The 20,485-nt window shown below is 40.7% G+C and overlaps 1 protein-coding gene across 5 annotated transcripts in view; it reads right to left on the reverse strand.

Annotated features, from left to right (window-relative positions):
• The window catches only part of DDHD1 (DDHD domain containing 1), a 67,505-nt gene extending 47,963 nt beyond the window's left edge, over window positions 1–19,542 (reverse strand). The window contains exons 1-2 of one of the 5 annotated variants that reach the window (XM_055538086.1): window positions 18,529–19,542; window positions 291–464 (exon numbers count right to left, since the gene is read on the reverse strand). In XM_055538086.1, coding sequence (XP_055394061.1) covers window positions 291–464; window positions 18,529–19,378 — 1,024 coding nt within the window. In that variant the 5' untranslated portion in view covers window positions 19,379–19,542. The remainder of the gene's footprint in view (window positions 1–290; window positions 465–18,528) is intronic. The other 4 variants (XM_055538090.1, XM_055538088.1, XM_055538087.1 and 1 more) reach the window with 4 other exon arrangements.
• Window positions 19,543–20,485: the final 943 nt, after the last annotated feature.

The raw sequence follows: 20,485 nt of genomic DNA on the forward strand, positions 1-20,485 counted from the left end.
GCTACTCAAAAGGACTAATTCATAAAGTATATTACAACAATTTGTACATTTACGGTAAATCATGTTAGTGTCATATCAGTGAAAGTACATGTTAAGTAAAATAAAAATGGAAATAGTTGAGAAATTTATAGCAGTTTTTCTTCTAAAATAACAATCAAATGTTTGAAATAACCAGAAATCGTATAAATTTTAACATTTCTGAATTACTATTTCAAACTTAGGAGCCACTCTAAGTTTTGTCAATAACTTACTTGTTTATAAAACATATTAAATGTATTAATTGGTCTTACCATCTTTTCCATCTATGGGTTTCGACACTTCAATATCAAAACTTTCCTGCATCTGCTGACCTCTAAAACGGCTCAGATGTTCTTGCTCAATTAAATTACTTTCTTCTTCTTCTAGTGGCTGCCAGGTACCATCAATAAACCACTGTCCACGCATTACTGGTATTTTATCGGACTCTGAAAAGAGAAACCACAGAATTATGCTTTATGATCCAAGCTCCCAAGAAGTGACATACTGACTACAAGTTTATATTTTGCTACTGCTGCGGCAAAAACAGACTTGTGTGACCCAACAGAATCATTTAAAGTTCTAAATTTCAGATTTCAAGCCATAGTATATAATTTTTTTACAACATATAATTTTACTAGTATTAAATATTAAACATAAAAGTTACCTGATGTTAGAAAGGGAGAGGAGCAGTTATCTATATAACTGAGGCCCCAAGTAACCAAATCAGTAGGCTAAGTGGTTGACAAACTTCATGTAAGACTCTATGGATAATTCGAATGTCTTAGAAAATACTGAGATAAATACCCACAAATAGTTTAGAAATAGTATATTGTAGTAGTGTGGTACATTCTTTAGGGCTGCTTTAGAGATCAAGGGCTCCCAGTGAGCATACAGAAACAAATGAAACTGTTAATTACAGTAAATTCCTCACCCATTTCAGGAAAAAATTGAGAAAAATTTTTTTGAAAAACTGAATGTTTTTTTGATTAAACACTATCTCCAAAACTTAATACTTTTAGTTGTTATTTATAAACCATGACTGTCATCTAAGTTATCCTGAATTCTTTAATTAAAAAAACCCAAAAGCAAAGCAAAACAACAAAAGCCTAAAAATAAAGAGAGTTGGTGGTTTAACTACACATAGAAAAATTACTTCAAGTGGATTCAAAAGACAGTAATTTGTATATATATATTAGGATATAACCCTATGGACAGAAGGAACTCCAAATACATCTTAAACCTTTTGCAGTAGCTATACTAATTGCTAATGATTGTAATAATATTGGTATTGTTAATTTCAAAGTGCAGGTATTAAGATGAATAATTAATCTTGTTAATATCATTAGAAACTAAGATTTTCTAGCAAAAGTAAAGAGATACAAATATAAAAGTGAAAGAAATAAACCTGTATTTTAAATTTCAACTAAAAATGTCAGCATAAAACAATGTATATTTTCTCTTAAAAAAAAAAAAACATATATATCCTAAGCTTTGTGTACTGAAAAGACTTAGAAAAGAAAGACCAACCCTGTTTAAGTGAGCAATCCTGATATAAAGATTGTGATCTCTAAATATCATTTCCCATTCCCATTAAAAGAAACCAATGGCCAATTCCTACTCTGAAACAGAAAATTTATTAGATGATCATGAATCACTTATACCAGACTGATGTACTGGTATAAAAGTACATCAGTACATTAGTACATGTACTAAATACATGTAGTGATGTATTTAAAATCTATTATGTGTTTCTATTTTTTCTTGCATTATCCTTTATTCTCCTGTAGCAATTCTGCAATAGTCAGGTGTTTGCTGTATTTGGTGGATATTCAAAAATAGAAATTCATTGAGAATTATGGGGTTTTAACATAAAGCACACTGCTGTGTTTGATGATTTTTTTTAACTAGATTCTGCCTTGTCTATCAAGATTACAACTGCTTTCTTATTGTTTCCATATTCCTGTGATGTTTTTGCACATCTCTTTATTTTTAACCTTTTTTTACTATTTTAGATGTGTTTTTCTTTTGACACGTGAGTTAAACCCACTTATGCTTATTGATATAACTGGTATGTTTGAAATATTCGTCTATAATCACCATTTTTATTATTCCAACTCTTTCTCCAGTTGATGATTTTGCTTTTCAAAAGTCTTCCTTTGGTATTTAGGAACATTTGCATTTTTGGTTCTAGTGGTGACTTTTACACATTCATGTGTGTATTTATGCATTTTTGAGCGTCCTAAATCCCTTTTTTGTTTACTCAAACTTTTACTATGCGGTGTGTCCATTTTAAATGGTATCCAAAATTCCCACTTACTATTTACAATAGGGAATGATCTTATTCTATTTTTCCTTTGTCTCCTGACTCACTTACATATAACAATTGTACCCATATCTCCACCACTGTTTTAGTATTGGATCTATAATCTATTAGATTCTCATTGTTTTTCTATAGCCTCAATACTTGAAGGCAGTTGGCAAGCTTGAATTGTGCTTCCTTTAGTTTTAAAAAATGCTATTTCACTGCAGCCTTCCTTTGTATATCATTTCTAGAGAAGTCAGATGCAAATCTAATTTTTAAATTAGTAATATGAGTTTTTTTCCCCCACCTAGGGTCCAGAAAAAAATTTACCTTCAAATCTAAAACAGTTTTTCTAGTCTCTAAAGTCTAACAGTCTATGTCTCAAAGTTCATTGTTTTGGATCTATCTGCCGAGGTGGGTCCTTTTAATTTGTAGATTTCAGTTTTCCTCTTATTTCTTAAAAGTTTCCTTGGACTATGGTTTAATATTTAGTTCTGTTCCACTGATTTCTTCTGCAGTCAATCTAGTTATAAATACATTGGGGCTTCCTTTGCCTATATTGTATTTTAAGGACTTTCTCTCTGAAGCTTTTCACTTCTTTCATCTCATTTTCATTCTTTTGGTTGTTTTCCTTTCTTTTATCAGTGCCCCTTACATCAGCGTTACCTTCATCAATGTCCCTACTAGTATGCCCATAAATTTCAGAATATTTGGTTGGAGTGTTACATGTACAGTTTCTCTTGTTTTGTGTTTGCTTTTTGGGGAAGAACTATAATCAGTGGAAATGTACTGATTCACACTTCCTGCATTCCTCTTGCAGTAGCTTTGTATGGCATTTATTTCTGTTCATGAGTATTTTAGGGACAGACTTCTTAGTTTCAGAGTGTCTGCTGCTGCACATTATTAAGAGCAGCTCCTATAGTGGTGGCAGGGGTGGCAGTGGTTAAGTGAAGACTGGACTGGTGTTTCTTGTTTTCCTTTCATTTCTCCAGGACCCTTCATTTTCTCCTTACTTTTTTCCTCTTATTGTCACAGCTCCAAAGCGCAGTATCCTTTTCTCCTCTCCCACCAGCAATGTTTCTCTGATGCTGCTATTTCTGTCCCTCTCGCTTTCACACACCCTCCCTACAGTTCAGTTCACAGTTCAGTTGAGTTCAGTCGCTCAGTTGTGTCCGACTCTTTGCGACCCCATGAATTGCAGCACACCAGGCCTCCCTGTCCATCACCAACTCCCGGAGTTCACTCAAACTCACTTCCATCAAGTCGGTGATGCCATTCAGCCATTTCATCCTCTGTCGTCCCCCTTTCCTCCTGCCCCCAATCCCTCCCAGCATCACAGTCTTTTCCAATGAGTAAACTCTTTGTATGAGGTGGCCAAAGTATTGAGTTTCAGCTCCAGCATCATTCCTTCCAAAGAACACCCAGGACTGACCTCCTTTAGAATGGACTGGTTGGATATCCTTGCAGTCCAAGGGACTCTCAAGAGTCTTCTCCAACACCACAGTTCAAAAGCATCAATTCTGCGGTGCTCAGCTTTCTTCACAGTTAAGTGTTATTAATTACCAAGCTTCAAGTCTATGGCCATATTTTGCTTGATGTGTGGGGGACATTTTCTTTCTGTGAGTGGTTTTCTGCTTCATTTTAACCTCTGATCTCTCTTCTTTCACTGTCTCTTAAAGAGCAGAGACTTTTCCAACAAAGGTCTGTATAGTCAAAGCTATGGGTTTTCCAGTAGTCATGTATGGAAATGAGAGTTGAACTATAAAGAAAGCTGAATGCAGAAGAATTGATGCTTTTGAACTGTGGTGTTGGAGAAGACTCTTGAGAGTCCCTTGGATTGCAAAGAGATCCAACCAGTTTATCCTAAAGGCGATCAGTCCTGGGTGTTCATTGGAAGGACTGATGTTGAAGCTGAAACTCCAATACTTTGGCCACCTAATGTGAAGAGCTGACTCATTTGAGAAGACCCTGATGCTGGGAAAGACTGAAGACAGGAGAAGGGGATTACAGAGGATAAGATGGTTGGATGGCATCACTGACTCGATCGACATGAGTTTGAGCAAGCTCCAGGAGCTGGTGATGGACAGGGAAGCCTGGCGTGTTGTAGTCCATGGGGCCAGAAAGAGTCAGACACGACTGAGCGACTGAACTGAACTGATAATGTTTGGCATGTCTATATATATATACATGGTTTTAATTTTATATTGGGGCTTCCCATATGGCGCTAGTGGTAAAGAATACACTTGCCAAAGCAGCAAACGCAAAAGATGGTCATGACAGAGAGACTGAACTGAACTAAGCCTCTCCTTGCCGCACTCTCCAGATTCAGAGGTTTATAGCAGTAACAAGAGTTATTGTAACTTGCTGTTTCTTTAATTACAGCTAACTTAAAATTTATGGTATCGTCCATCCTGTAGTAATGTTGGATGTGTCACCTATGTATGGTTTAAATGTATGTGGCTTTTGGGGAAAATGTGTGGAGATTAACATTTGGATAGCTTCCATTATCCTCCAGATCCATAAGCTCATCTCATTTAATCTTAAAGATAGCAATGATGTCCCCAGTTTTACAAATGCGTAAAATGAGTCTCAGTGAACCTAAATAATTTGTTTAGAGGTACACTGTTAAGTATTATGAGAACCAAGATTCCAACCAAAGTTTGACTCCAAAGTTCATTCAAACTCTCTACCATACAATGCAACCTATATTCTTAAACAGGAGAAGTCCCTTTTTAGCTCTCTCCCTAAGAAATACAGTCTATTCAGCTGTAATTTTAAAAGAAATAATTTGGGAAATTTTACACTGCTAGGCTATAATGAGACTTACAAACCAGAGCCAAACATGCTTCTCCATAAAAAACATGGAAGTTAAAAAGCAGAGTCAAAAAGAGTAAAACAAATTTTAGCACACATCTACACTCCCAAAACTTTTCTCCTCTTAAGCCTAATAAATCTAAGCATTTATTCTTTTGGATGTATATTTTGGGAGCTTTACACCTAAGCTTTAAATTCCACCAATATGTGGTCAAGTACTACATCCTTTTGGTTCAGGCCTCTGTCTCAAACTCTAAACCCAAACATTCAACTGCCAATTAGACGACTCCTGCTGCTGCTAAGTTGCTTCAGTCGTGTCCGACTCTGTGTGACCCCACAGACGGCAGCCCACCAGGCTCCCCCGTCCCTGGGACTCTCCAGGCAAGAACACTGGAGTGGGTTGCCATTGCCTTCTCCAATGCATGAAAGTGAAAAGTGAAAGTGAAGTCACTCAGTCGTGCCCGACCCTCAGCGACCCCATGGACTGCAGCCTTCCAGGCTCCTCCGTCCATGGGATTTTCCAGGCAAGAGTACTGGAGTGGGGTGCCACTGCCTTCTCCAAACGACTCCTAGTAGAACAATTAATAGCTACTAGAATCACAAAAAGCCATGGGACACACAAAGTTCCTGGAAGAAACATAATACAAATCTGTTATTCCATCTGTATTCCGTATCATGCAAGTGGTGTACTGACAGTATTTAGCAGGTCACCTGGTGAGCTGCTGTCTCTGGGGTTGCACAGAGTCGGACACGACTGAAGCGACTTAGCAGCAGCAGCAAGACAGAAATCTGGGATCATCCAGGATGTCTCCTCTTTATATGTGCCTTACAACTATGACTGGACACACAATGAGTACTATTTATCTTCTAAGTCACCCTCAAATTCACCCCTTACTCATCAGGTTTTGGGGTGTGGTACTACTGGTATCTAGGCCAGGGGATGTTGGTAAAGAGAACAGCTACCCCCAACCCAAGGTGCAACAATGAGTTATCTGGCCCAAAATGTCAATAATGCTGAGACTGAGAAACTCTGGCCTAGCAGTACTTTTTAAAACCTAAAAACACATGTATCTTTTATAGACCAATCCTAGAAATACACTTTATAGAAACTCTTACAAAAATGCCTAAAGATATACTACAAAGGCATTTAGCTCATTTTATAATAGAAAACAAATAAAATCAAACAAAATGACCTATAATTTCTACCAACAGATATTGAATATATAAATGATGCTTGGCTCAGTAGGTATTAAAAATATTCATTAAATACGTCAAAATATGAATGGATAATAATCCATAGTGAAATAATATTCAGAAGACATGGAATAATGTCTAAAATTAAAATGAAAAATTAAATCATAATACTACATGCATATATATTTGTGCATGTGCGTATACAGTTATAAATAGTATAATCCTGTTTTATAAAAGTATACATTGGTATACGTACTGAAAATAAGTGGAGAAAAATACCCTAAGCTATTATTAACAGGTATCTTGGGGAAGTGGGACTATAAGGAACTTTCTCTTTCTACATTATAAATGTCTATAATGTTTGGCGTCAGATACGCAGATGACACCACCCTTATGGCAGAACACGAAGAAGAACTAAAGAGCCTCTTGATGAAAGTGAAAGAGGAGAGTGAAAAAGCTGGCTTAGAACTCAACATTCAAAAAATAAAGATCATGGCATCCGGTCCCATCACTTCATGGCATCCGGTCCCATCACTTCATGGCAAACAAATGAAGAAACAATGGAAACAGTGACAGACTTTATTTATTTGGGCTCCAAAATCACTGCAGATGTTGACTGCAGCCATGAAATTAAAAGATGTTTGCTCCTTGGAAGAAAAGCTATGACCAATCTAGACAGCATTTATAAAGCAGAGGCAATACTTTGCCAACAAAGGTCTGTATAGTCAAAGCTATGGTTTTTCCAGTAGTCATGTATGGGTTTGAGAGTTGGACTATAAAGAGAGCTGAACACCGAAGAATTGATGCTTTTGAACTGTGGTGTTGGAGAAGACTCTTGAGAGCCCCTTGGACTGCAAGGAAATCAAACCAGTCAATCTTGAAGGAAATCAGTCTTGAATATTCATTGGAAGGATTGATGCTTAAGCTGAAACTCCAACACTTTGGCTACCTGATACAAAGAACTGACTCACTGGAAAAGACCCTGATGCTGGGAAAGATTGAAGATAGGAGGGGAAGGGGATGACAGAGGATGAGATGGTTGGATGCCATCATTGACTCAATAGATATGAGTTTGAGCAAGCTCCGGGAGTTGGTGATGGACAGGGAAGCCTGGTGTGCTGCAGTCCATGGGGTCGCAAAGAGTTGGACACAACTGAGTGACTGAAATGAACTGATAATGTTTGGCATGTCTATATATACATGGTTTTAGTTTTATATCGGGGGTTCCCAGATGGTGCTAGTGGTAAAGAATACACTTGCCAATGCAGCAGATGCAAAGATGTGGGTTCGATCCCTGGGTTGGGAAGATCCCCTGGAGCAGGAATCCCACTTTAGTATTCTTGCCTGGGAATTCCATGGACAGAGGAGCCTGGCGGGCTACAGTCCATGGGGCTGCAGAGTTGGACACGATTGAGCATGCACAGTTTTATATTCAGTGTGATTAATCTTTTTAAATTTTTAAAAAAATTTACTTATTTATATTTATTTTTGGCTGTGCTGGGTCTTTGTTGCTGTGTATGGGCTTTCTCTAGTTGCAGCAAGCAGGGGCTAGCTCCCCTAGTTGTGGTGTTCAGGCTACTCATTGCAGTGGCTTTTCTTATTGCAGAGCATGGGCTCTAGGGCACTTAGGCTCAGTAGTTGCAAATACGCAAGCTCTACAGTTTGAGTTCAGTAGTTGTGGCATATGGGCATAGTTGCCCCATATCATGTGGAATCTCCCCGGACCAGGGATTGAACCTGTCCCCCATATTGACAGGAGGATTCTTAACTACTGGACCACTAGGAAAGTCCTGGTGTGGTTAATCTTAGGTATCAACTTGACTGGGCCAAAAGTTACCCAGATATTTGGTCAAATGTTTTGGGTGTTTCTGTGAAGGTGTTTTAGTTTTTATTTATTTATATTTCATATTTGAGTACAGTTTGTTAGCAATGTTGTGATAGTTTCAGGTGTACAACAAAGTGAATCAGTTATACATACACATCTATCTATTCTTTTATAAACTCCTTTCCCATTTAGGTTATTACAGAATATTGAGATTTCCGTGTGCTATTCAGTAGGTCCTTGCTGGTTATCTATCTTAAATACAGCAGTGTGTACATGTCAACATGAGGATGTTTTTGGGTGAGATTAACATTTAAATCCATAGACTTGAGGAAAGAAGACTGACCTTCATAATGCGGGTAGGCAGCCTCATTCAGTCAGTTGAGGGCCTGACTAGAACAGAAGGCTCACCCTCCCTCAAATAAGAAGGAATTCTATTTGACAGCCACCAAGCTGGAATATTAAGTTCTTCTTTTTGGTGATCTTTGAACAGGGATACTGGCTCTTCTTGGTTTTAACAGTGGCCGGTTGGCCTATCGATTTGAATTGGGACATCTCTGCAGATTCTAGACTTGCCAACTTCCCTAATTACATGAACTGATTCCTTATAATCTCTTTTATTCTCAGGAGAATCTTTATATATTCAGCAAAAAAAAAAAAAAAAAAAAAGATCACATATTTTGGAAGAAACTGCTAGATGCCTATCCTATACCTATTCTCTCTCTCTTTCTTGTAGCAGAACACCAATTTATCCAGGGCAGTAGTATGCTCAATAAAAAGACCATTTCTAGTCTTCTTGGGCAACTGGGTTTGGTCATGTGATTGAATCTGGGTGATAGGATACAGCAGAGTTTACTGGTGGTATAGCTCTTTGACCTTCCCCTCTTACCTTTTCTGCTTCCTATGTCTTGAGCTTCTGAAGATCTCTTAGATCAAGTCACAAATGAAAAGCTGAATAGCAGAAGGGACCTCCATTCCCGATTACAGTGGAGCTGCCGCATAGCTCCGAACTCTAGGTTATCTATACTTCTTTAAGGTATAGCCTCTGTTTTAGAGAAACATACCCTTTTGTGTTTAAAGCCACTGTTATTCTGGCTTTTAAAAATCGTAAGCAGTAGAACCTCATGCTGATAGGGACTTGCATAGATATATACTTAAAATGTCACTTCACTTTGTAGTTAATGGAATAGAAAGACCTAGATACATAGCCAGGGACCAGAGACAAATTTTTCAAACGGCTAATGGATTAATAGGCTATAACTAGATTAACAAAGGTATTATGTTTCATTTATAACAACACTTATCAAGAGTCAATTTAAACTTAATATAAAGACTAGTACTTATCATGACCACTTGCCTGGAAGAAAACAACCAGGTAATTATAACTCTTAGGTAAATCATGATAAAAGGCAGGTCTTTACTGGACCCAAAAGAAAAAATGTGGGTCTTCCTTGACAAGAAAACAATTGCAAGGCGCATTTTCCACTATGAACACTTCATTAAGCAAGCCTGAGTGGCTCTCTTATGTGTGGGTAGAGGAATTCTGGCAATAAACATTTTATGTATTAAAAAGCTACACTTATACCAGAAGGCAGATGGAACAATTATGATTCCTAAAGGACTATTTTCAAGAACTATTTCAACCCGTATTGTACTCCGCAATGTATGATATGCACAGACAGAAAGTCTTGGCACTTTTCCTCCAGCTTAGCTATGCCCTTACAGCTTTACCCACTTAGGGTCCAAAGCATGCCTATGATTCATGCCTCTAGAAACTTCCAGGGAAAATTTGACCACACAGAACTTGAAGAGGAAGGAGGTCACAGAGTAAGGGAAAACAGGAATGGCAGAGTGCTGCTATTCAGTGGAAGAAGAGATAAGCAAGGACGAGAGATATAAGAAAAGTAGAAGACACAAGGAAAAGTGAAGGAGATATGAGAGACGAGGCTAGAAAACGAAGAGGTGGAAGATTAAGAAAAATATGTTGTCATTTAGTACGGCTTGTTGTAAACCTACTATCCAGTACTATACACTCTGAATATACTTTTCATAGAATTAATGCTGTAAATGATGGCTAGGGTCCCAGATCAACCCCACAGAGGCCCACTTAAACCATTATGTGGCTAACATATTGATGAACTACTTCCACCAAACTGTCCTTTGTAACAGAAGAGGAAGGGGTTTCTCTCTGGTTCCAGTGTGCTCACCTTTTGAATTATTGCAGTGTGTGGATTGTATTTTTCAGCAGCGCCCAGGCGCTAACAGCAGTGGCCCCTTCCCACGGTCAGCTTCAGCCAGGACCACAACTCTCCAGGTAGTTTCATGCTGGAGTATCACCTGCCAGGCACCTCCCTTGAACTACTTCTCCTACACCCCTGCAGGCAGCCTGTGGCGAGTTCCAAAGGAAGCCTTCCCCCAGCACTGGTGATCTCCAGCAGTCCCAGAGGGGCAGCACATGAGACTGCTGCCACACTCTCTGGGTCAGAATCTCAGCACTGAGAGGTAATGGCCTTTTCCTTGGGTGCTCTATCTCAGTCCTAGGGATGGTGGCTGCTACCTGCACCTGCTATTTCTGATGTTTCATAGAGAATAAACCACAAATTTGGGAGAGGGATTATTTTTGGACTGAAGAAAAGGGAATGGGAGATGTCACAGAGGAGATTTTGATTATACCTGTAATGTTTAATAAGCTAAGCAAGGGAGAATACTAATTGTTGGTTATGTAATCTAGACTTTTGTACATATATGAGATAATTCACATTAAAATCAATATTAAAGTTAACAAACTTTCTCAAAACATGGATGACAGAGTAAAAACATTATGTATGAAACTAATTATGTTTAAGTGGTAAACAGAATGAAAGGTAGTAAATTAAGAACTAAATAAAACGCTGCCTTCCATTCTAATACTTGAACACTTGCTCATTCACTAGACAGGAACTATGTTCTAGAGGAATACTGTAGGACAAAGGTAACTAAACAGTCACTGTCCTAATCATCATTTAGCTTGGCTACAAATGTTGCAACTCCAAAATTTCATTCATTGCGAGCAATCATAAAAAATTCTACCTTATGAAAGAAATACCTATAACCTCAAAACACATTGGGGATCCCACCTGAAAGTAACAATTACATTAAAAATACTAATTTAATTTAGGCAAAAGCTACTGTTAATATTTATGACTCACTGAGTTTAAATCCATTTCACAAGGGTAAGAAACTCTGGACAATATAATTATACCTTAAATACTATTTGCTTCTTTTAAGAAACAAGGCCATAGGGGTTTTAAAGAATATATTTCTTATGTCTTAATTAGTATAACAGTAAAGTTGAATAGTTCAGTTGCTCAGTCGTGTCTGACTCTTTGCAACCCCATGGACTGCAGCACGCCAGGCCTCCTGGTCCATCAAAACTCCCAGAGTTCAGTTGAATAAATGGTTTGTGTGTGTTAGTTGCTCAGTCGTGTCCAACTCTTTTTGACCCTACGGACTGTAGCCCACCAGGCTCCTCTGTCCATGGGATTCTCCAGGCAAGAATACTGGAGTGGGTTGCCATTCTCTTCTCCAGGGGATCTTCCCAGCATAGGGATCGAACCAGGGATCTCCCGCATTGTAGGCAGATTCCTTACCATCTGAGCCACCAGAGGGTACTTAACATTAAAATGTGTTGGTTGTTAAAATGCAAACTTTCCTGACGATCTATCCTAGGTGAATCAGGTAGAAACGAGATACACCCGAGGGGCCTGCCTATTAGCAATTCTATAGAATAAGAAGAAAATAATGTACTCGTGTCTAAAATATTAACTGAAAGTTGATCATCTGTAGTAAGTAGTAAAATACAATGCGAGATTGCATTTATCTATGTATATCAAGGCTCAGAAGTAATTTCAACTCTGTTCCTTGTACTTCACCTAAAGTTATTTTTGCAGCTCCTTCTATGACATGTGATTTAGAATCTTATGTTTTAGCACAGTTCATCCAGTTCTTTGTTCTGTATCATGTTTCCCAAGGACTATCTGCATTGATGTTCAGAATGATGGTTCTCTAAGAAGTAGCCAAAGAGGGAAGAGTAATATTAGAGTTTTCCATTCACACAGTTAAAATTATACTTTCGCAAATAAAAGCTTAACTCTCAATAGATGGCTATTTGGAAAAGCCATCTATTCAGATGGAATTTATATTTCTTAAAGAGTCCAGATATCTGAGGTCCTGGGGTACAGAAATACTACTAACATTATAATTTCCAAAGGCTGGCCTTGCCTCCAATAGTCAGTCAAGAGAGTTTATTTGACTATACAAGTGTAATAAATATAAAGATTACCTAGATATAGCTAAATGTAACAAGCACTTAGAACAAATATTAATGATTGTATAGTTTATTCTTATGTATGGTAATCTGGCAAAATTAGAAAGCAATACAGAATATAGAATACAACAATATAGAATTTTATATGCCTCTATCAATATTTCTACCAACTTCCCTTAGTTCTCTGGCACAAGCAATTTCTACTTTTCACCACTTTGAATTTCACCTGTCCCCTAAATCAGGGATATCAAAAAGTATCTGCATTATGCTTTTCATCCCATTAATCCACTCTTCTGTCAGTGATTCAACATCTTTTTTTAAGCACAATCTCCCTTTACCAAGGCAAACTCAAAAAGTAGAATTGTAGGTTATATACAGTGGCTATAAAAATGTTTTTCTTTGATTTACTTTTTAACTGAGCTTTTAGGAATATATTGTGGCAAAAAAAGAAGAGACTGTATCTATACCTTTCGTCAGTGTTGAAGTTATTCTTGATAAAGGGCACAGTTTAAATTTCATCAGACTCATGAAAAGATAAAGGTCTTGGATCAGATTCCCCAACAATCAGGGGTTCTGGAACTGCCTGCCCTCCGCATCTCTTCTGCCAGTAATCTTCATCTTAGGCTTCCTGTGAACACAGGCTGCATTTCCCTCTCTCCTTTTAATCCCCCTGCTCTTCTCACCCAGTGACCGTAATTCTCAGAGGATTTCACGATCACCACAGCATATCCAGCTTTTCCTTATTGTCTACAGAAAAGAATCAGCCCTAGGGTTTCAGACATCAAAGATCTTAGCAAAACAGAAATTAGAGGGTGTGATGTGAGGATAAAAGACCCAGGAAATACAATTTGGAAGAGATTTGGGACCCCACGGATTGTAGCCCACCAGGCTCTTCTGTCCATGGGATTCTCCAGGCAAGAATACTGGAGAGGGCAGCCATGTCCTTCTCCAGGGGATCTTCTTAACCCAGGGATTGAACCTGCATCTCCTGCATCACAGGCAGAGTCTTTGCTGTTTGAGCCACTAGGGAAGATATAATTTGGGAGAACGAAGAGTACAAAAAGTCTTTTCAAAGGCAAAATAGTAAAGGAAGAAAGAAGAGAAGACGGTGATGACAGATGGAAGAAAGAAAAACATACTAAGCACTCTGAACATTTATATAAAGTAACTTGCACAACATGCAATATCACATTTGAGCTGTACACAAACAAGGTGGATCAATAACTGATATCAGTTTTTAAACTAATGGCACAATGCAAAGGGAAAGAAAAGTCCTGAATGCCTCCATCGGGTGGTGCCAAGTCCTGCCCTCCGTACAAGTCACCCACTATTCATTCATTATCTTTGTGCTGTTTCAGTAGGTCATTGAAAAATGGTCTAAAGCAGGCTTAATCTGGAATGGAGCTCTCAGAAGACTTTTGCCAGGGTTCTAAAAACCTGAACAAATAGAATTCCAATGATACCCAAGGCTGCTTTCCAGGCTGAACGAGTGGGAAATAATGCAATTCTCTGATAGTTTTTCAGAGTCAGGCGTCTCTAATCCCTATAGTTCTGCTTTACTGGAGGCAGAAACTGATCAAGAAAGATTACCTTCTAACAACTTGGACTCTTATTACTTTCTCATGATGTCATGTGCTTCATAAAGGATTATTACTTATCAAGGTTATTAACCCTTGAATAAAAAAGACCTAAAAGACAGTTACAGCTGTGCCAAATTAATAAACACCATATAATCTGGGTACTTGCAGAAAAAGCCCTAATTTTTCTACCTTTTTATTGGGATAATAATATTTTCTCTTCAATGTATCATAAAGACCGATTAATTTCTGAAGTATCTGAAACTACAAATGGTTTAGGATAATAATGCATGTAGGTCTTATAAGTACAGAAAAAGAGGGGAGGGTGGGGTAAGGGAAGCTGTGGCTTATAATTAATAACTGCTTCTGGAAACTACACATTCATATAAACATTTGGTCAATTAAAATAACTTTAGTTAGTGAATGGAAATTAGTAATATATATTCCCTAGTGCATGCTGCACACATCACTGCTACCAGAATTGCTTTAAAACTATTCTTAACTCATCAAAAATCTCTATGATGTTCTAAATGCCTTCCCATAACTACTACTAAATGCTTTGGCCACTTTCTTGCTATTATTCCTGACAAACATTTATAGGATATACATCTACATATATGTGCAGCTGACTCACTTTGCTGTGCAGCAGAAACTAACAGAACATGCTAAAGCAAGTATACTCCGATAAAAATTAAAAAAGAATCAATTTAATTGAGATGCCAGGTTCATAGCAACTTACATCTTTCTTTTTCTAGATAATCTGAAGATTAGAATTCAAATGATTTTTTTCCTTTTTTTTCTTTAAACTTTTTATTTTGTATTGCAGTAGCTGATTAACAATAAATGATTTTTAAATTAAAAAAAATTTTCACCTGTGATGAGGTAAAGACCAGTGAAAACAAACTTAACAATTTGAATACCCAGTCTTACTAACCAAAAGTTTCTACAAGTAAGGTATATTGCTTTCTTGCTAAGTCACTTCAGTCATGTCCGACTCTGTGCGACCCCATAGACGGCAGCCCACCAGGCTCCTCGGTCCCTGGGATTCTCCAGGCAAGATCACTGGAGTGGGTTGCCATTTCCTTCTCCAATGCATGAAAGTGAAGTCGCTCAGTCGTGTCTGACTCTTAGCGACCCCATGGACTGCGGCCTACTGGGCTCCTCCATCCATGGGATTTTCCAGGCAAGAGTACTGGAGTGGGGTGCCATTGCCTTCTCCAATAATGCTTTCTTAGATCCACACAGATACAGTTAACACCTAGTGCTTGTGCCACCACTGTTCTAAGCATGTTATAATAATTCTCAAAACAAGCCTATAAAGAGGCTACAAAGAGCTTAGTTAAAACATGGGGAGTGAGGGAGTTTACTCAGCCATTACTCAGCAATGATCAATTTTTATCTAAAAGGTCCACATGCAGTCAGAAAAACATCTAAACAGTCAATAAAACAAAAATAAGCTTCCTATAATTAATACTTCTTTTCATATGTAATAATATGGGCTTCTAAGCTATGGTAGACAAAACTTCTATTCCCCTTCCAATTCATGTACTCCAAATTGGTTCAAATTTTATCTATTAGAAAGGAAGAGTAAAAATAAATTAACAGCTTTCTTTATAGCTAACTTATTGGCTTCAATACCCAGATAAAGTGACTCAATTAGGTCACACAAGTCACTGGAATCCTATCACCATGGTATGTAGGAACTTACTGGACTTTTTAAAACTTTTTATCAGTAGTCAGAAAATTTCCAGAAAGGTTTAAAAAGTAAAATAAGAGAAAGGTCAAAAGCTGCAAAATTTATAAATTTTTCCATTTGAAAAGGCTGAAGAAATCATACTGGGATTGAACTCTCCTTAGACAGTGTGAAAACTTATATAATAATACACCGAGACCTGAAAAACCAATTAGAAGGAAGTTACATGAAATTTTGTGAGAAGTAGTAAATCATGGGCAAAAAGCACTATTGCATTTTCATCGTAAATAATATTAAGCCTTGGGACACATACTGGATTGTATCTTGCAGAAAGCTATCTAGAAAATGCAAAAATGGAGTCAAAATAAGTGTTGCTGTTATGCCAAACAAAAATTAATTTATAAGCTATAACTAGTCTACTGGTGATCTGATCTAGGAAAGATGATTTGAGAGGACTAAGACCACTTTTCCTTTCAGGTTAATTTTTGTAGGCCCTTACTGTTGCTCGATTTATGACACTAGCATTCTAATGATCTTCTCTACCTGTCCAATTCAGCCTTTGTGTGGTCCCTAGTCACTTAAGTAATAGACAGCCTTCAAGTGTTTGGTTCCCTGACGCTCAACAGGGTAAAGTCCAAATTCCCTAACACTGCATATCCGCCCTCCTCCTTTTCTAGCTACTCTCCTAAACGTAGCACTCACAAGGCAGGGGCTTCCTTCACAAACTCTCGTCTCTGATCAAACACCTCTATCTCTGTGGTGGTCAAATTCCAAAGCTAGGCTCTGTGTTTTGACCCCTGCAGGTACAGCCCTTCTTTCTTCAAAATGCCATGCAGTTTCATGCTTCTGTATCACTGCATATGTTATCCCACCTAGCTGGAATGCCTTTCTGTTTTACCACGTTCCAGCTGGGTGACCTTGGACAAGTTCATTAACTTCGCTGAACTCTGCTTCTTCATATAAAGAACATTAGCACTCATTTGCTATCACTATGAAATAACGAATGCGAAAAGTCGCTTTGTAGACAGTCAAGCACTATGCAAGCATTAACAATCTTATCATAAATCAAAAGAGCACACAGTATTCTTGGTAACTATACTTTAGTTGACCTAAAAGGGTAAGATTCATCTCTTGGTTTCCAGCCCCCTCTCCAAGAATGCCCTGCATTTTATCCCACTTTCTGACTCCAATAAGTCCTTGTCCTTCTGTCTTCAAAAGATAAAAATCTATCATGATGTCTAGGTCATTTGTAGAAAAAGACTTAGTGGGAAGCTCCTCAAAGGTAAGGACTGTCCTTTCTTCCACCTTTCCTACTGCCTTCACAAGAGTACTGTGTGATGCACAAATACTGGTAAAAAGAAAAAAGATGAATGAATGAGTGAATGCAAGCATATCTTGTCCTTTGTGAGCTTATAATCAAAAGAAGTGAGTGAGTGACATGGTGGGTCCTAGATGAATCTGGCTTTATGAAAGTGGTAACAAATGCCTTCAATGTCATCAAAGGGAAGTAAGAAACTGAATTTCCTGCTATGCTTGTTTTATTTGGTGATTTGATACGTGTTGTAATTGCTGTCTTAGTGACTCATGCTTAACATGTGAATATTTTAACATTAGAATCACAATATACAATTCAATATCTGTTTTTAAAAAATTTTCTGCACTAGGCTCAATGAGAACATGAAGATAAAGATGATGGATTTTCCCCATTAGATGCTAAACATACAGAAAGGAAGCTAAGTCATCAATACACGTAATTAATACAAGGCAGAATGTTATAAGGTGTACGGAAGACCTAAGGTTAGTGACAGTGAAGGAAGACATCTGACCTAGAGCACTGGGCCCATAAAAATTACAGCTATATATTACAAATTACTGGGCGCCAATAGCTTATGTACCATCGAATATTTATTTTACAAATAAAACATCTGTTACATGCAATGGCGGATATTTCTGACCGTCTTCCTCCTTAATCTAATTACAAACCTAACTGCATTGTTATCTAAGGAATAAGGACTTACTATTCACATGTGTGCCAAACACAGTTCCCAGGCCCTTAAGCATATTACCTCATTTAATTTCCGTAACAACCCTACGACATAGATACAATTATCCCTATTTTACAGATGAGAAAAACCAAGGCCCAAGCCTTGTAACTTTTCAAGGTTAAGAGGCAAAAATGAAAATACGTAAGCAAGGACCTGGGAGAGAAATATGAGTATTCCACATAAGAGTGTGAGCGGACCCACTTGTCACAACTGCTTCGAGCAGTGCTTTTCCACCTCTCCTGAACGCACCGGTGAGAACAACCTCTATCCCTTCCCTTCCCGCCAGGGATTGATTCTCTTTTCCAAATCCATAACGGAACCGTTATTCAGATTCTCTCAAACATTTCCAGTCCAGAAGCCAAACCGGTATTTAAATCATAAGCAGTGCAGGGTAAACGAGACCGATTCAGATCCCTGGATGGACAAAGCTCAGGTAGGAATCACGAAATTAAACCTTTCGGGTTGGCCATCCATTCCTGGATTACCTCCAGGGGAGGGCTGCAGCACCCGGCTTACCCAGGAGGCGCTACCTCGGCAGTATCCTCTCCTCCTGACCCCAGGCGACTGGGCTTTTGCCATCTGCTCGCTTTACCCTTCACCTGCCGGCGCTTGCCTGCACGGTGTCCATCCTGTTCGGACCAATCGCCAGGCCTCACGCGCCTCGCTCTCCCCGCAGTTAGGTTCCAAACCCACCCGGGTGCGTGTCGGCCCCTGCAGAGGCAGCCCGTCCCGCTCCCTCCCCCGGCCGGCTACTCACGGTTCCAGTATACCGGGTAGCATTCTCCTTGGGTCACATCCACCTCGTAGAGGCCGCCCCGCACACACACCCGCTCGATGTTCACCAGCTCCTCCATCTCGCGCCCGTGCCCCGCAATGCGCGGGCAGAAGCCGCAGACGCGGTCCTCGTCTTCGTCCTCCACGGAGCTGGAGGCCGGACCCGCGGGTGAGGCCGGGCCGCACACATGGTCGCCGTCAGGGTCTTGGGCCCGGGCTCGGGCCCCCGTGGCCTGCAGCAGCGTTCGGAAGGCAAGCTCAATGCGGAGCGAGTCGTAGCCGATGAAGGGCTTCCAGGTCTTCTTGTCCTCTTTGTAGAACCAGCGCACCTCCTCCGGGCCCAGCTCCGTCACCACCTCGTATCTGTGCCGGGCGGCCGTGCCGCCGGGCCGGGTGCGCTTCCTCTCCCCGGGGCCTGCTCCAGCCGCCCCGCCGCCCCCCGAGTTCGACGGGACCAGCGGCGGCTGCTGAGGCGGGTGCAGCGACGAGGAGCTGCCGCCGCCTCCACTCTCGCCCTCGCTGTAGTAGCGCAGCGAGGAGCCCGACTCGGCCGAGCTGAAGTCATAGTTATCGTCACTGAGGCAGGGGTCCAGCGCCAGGTGATGGTTGTGGTCCTCCGCGCCCGGCGCCAAGTGCAGCCCGGGCTCCCCGCGCAGCAGGGCCAGGGGCACCTCGTCATCGCCAGGGTCCCCGGCTGGCAGGTGGTCGAAGCGGCAGACGCTGCCCCCGAACGCGGGTTCCGTGTCCGAGCCCAGCTCCCAGGCGGCGCCGTCGCCGCCCCGGCCGCCGTTACGCTCGGAGCTCCGCGGAGACCCATGGCCCGGGTAATTCATGCTGTGGAGACGCCGCCGGCCGCCCGGCTCGGCGCCGAGCCGTGGTCCCCAGCGCTTCCGCCACACATTCAACGTCGCGGCCCTCTCCACCCAGAGTTTTTAATCTTTCAAATCCCGAGGGGGGCTGCGGCGGTAGAGGCAGCGGCGGCTCCACCCCCGCTGAGTCCCCCAGCCTCCGCAGCCGCGTGCCGCCGCCCGCCCCATTGTCACGCAGCCCGACGTAGGCGGTGCTTGCCCCTGGGCCCCGCCCCGCCGGCCGCGCGCGCCGTCCCGGAAACCCCTTCTCAACCCGCACAGGGCAGGCGCGGCCCCCGTTGCTTCTCCCGCCATGGGATACCGGTCAGCTCAGGAATTTTCAATTCTCCTCCCCTCCGCTCCCATTTCCCTGCGGTGCTGCTGCCTCGGCCCCCGCCCTTCTGAGGGTCAGAGCCCAGGTGTGGAGAAGCTTTACCGGATTCATCCTTGCGATCTGGGTCATGAGCCAAGGCTTAAGCTACCGGTTGAGAGGGCCCCGGGAAATTGGATTCTCCTGACACTGCTTCCGTGACCTTAGGCCTGCCTGCAGCCCTGGGTGGACCCTATCAGCCACCTGGCTTTGGTCCCTTCAGAATTGGCCCACGCGAGGACACTCCACTTCTTGCCCACTGATTCCTAATGTGGTGTCTTCACTCCCACTCAAACCCAGGTCTAGATCTGCTTTCATATGCCGTCTGGTATTATTGTTTGTCTTTCAATACTTATTTCCTGTTTTCTCAACCTCGTGAGGCCCCTGTTGGAGACCGAGTCTGTATGTCTCAATCTCTCCCACAGTGGATGCACAGTCAATGTTGATTATAATAAACGTCAAGTCCAGCCAGTTACGATAGATTACTAAATCGAAAACCAGAAAGTCAGGTTCTAGAATTAGTTTTGATAACTAGCTACGGCTAGTTACTTAACCTCCATTTTTCTGGTTTCCTCATCTGTAAGATTAAGTAATTATTGGACTAGGTGATCTCTTGAAAAAAGTCTCATAGCAATGTGATTCTGTAACCTTCATGTTTTCTTCCTGTTCTCTATGCATCTCTGATTCTGTGGCTCATTTTCTGGAACAGGCTGAATGCTGAA

Source organism: Bubalus kerabau, chromosome 10 (assembly GCF_029407905.1).
Source record: "Bubalus kerabau isolate K-KA32 ecotype Philippines breed swamp buffalo chromosome 10, PCC_UOA_SB_1v2, whole genome shotgun sequence".
Lineage (NCBI taxonomy): Eukaryota > Metazoa > Chordata > Mammalia > Artiodactyla > Bovidae > Bubalus > Bubalus kerabau.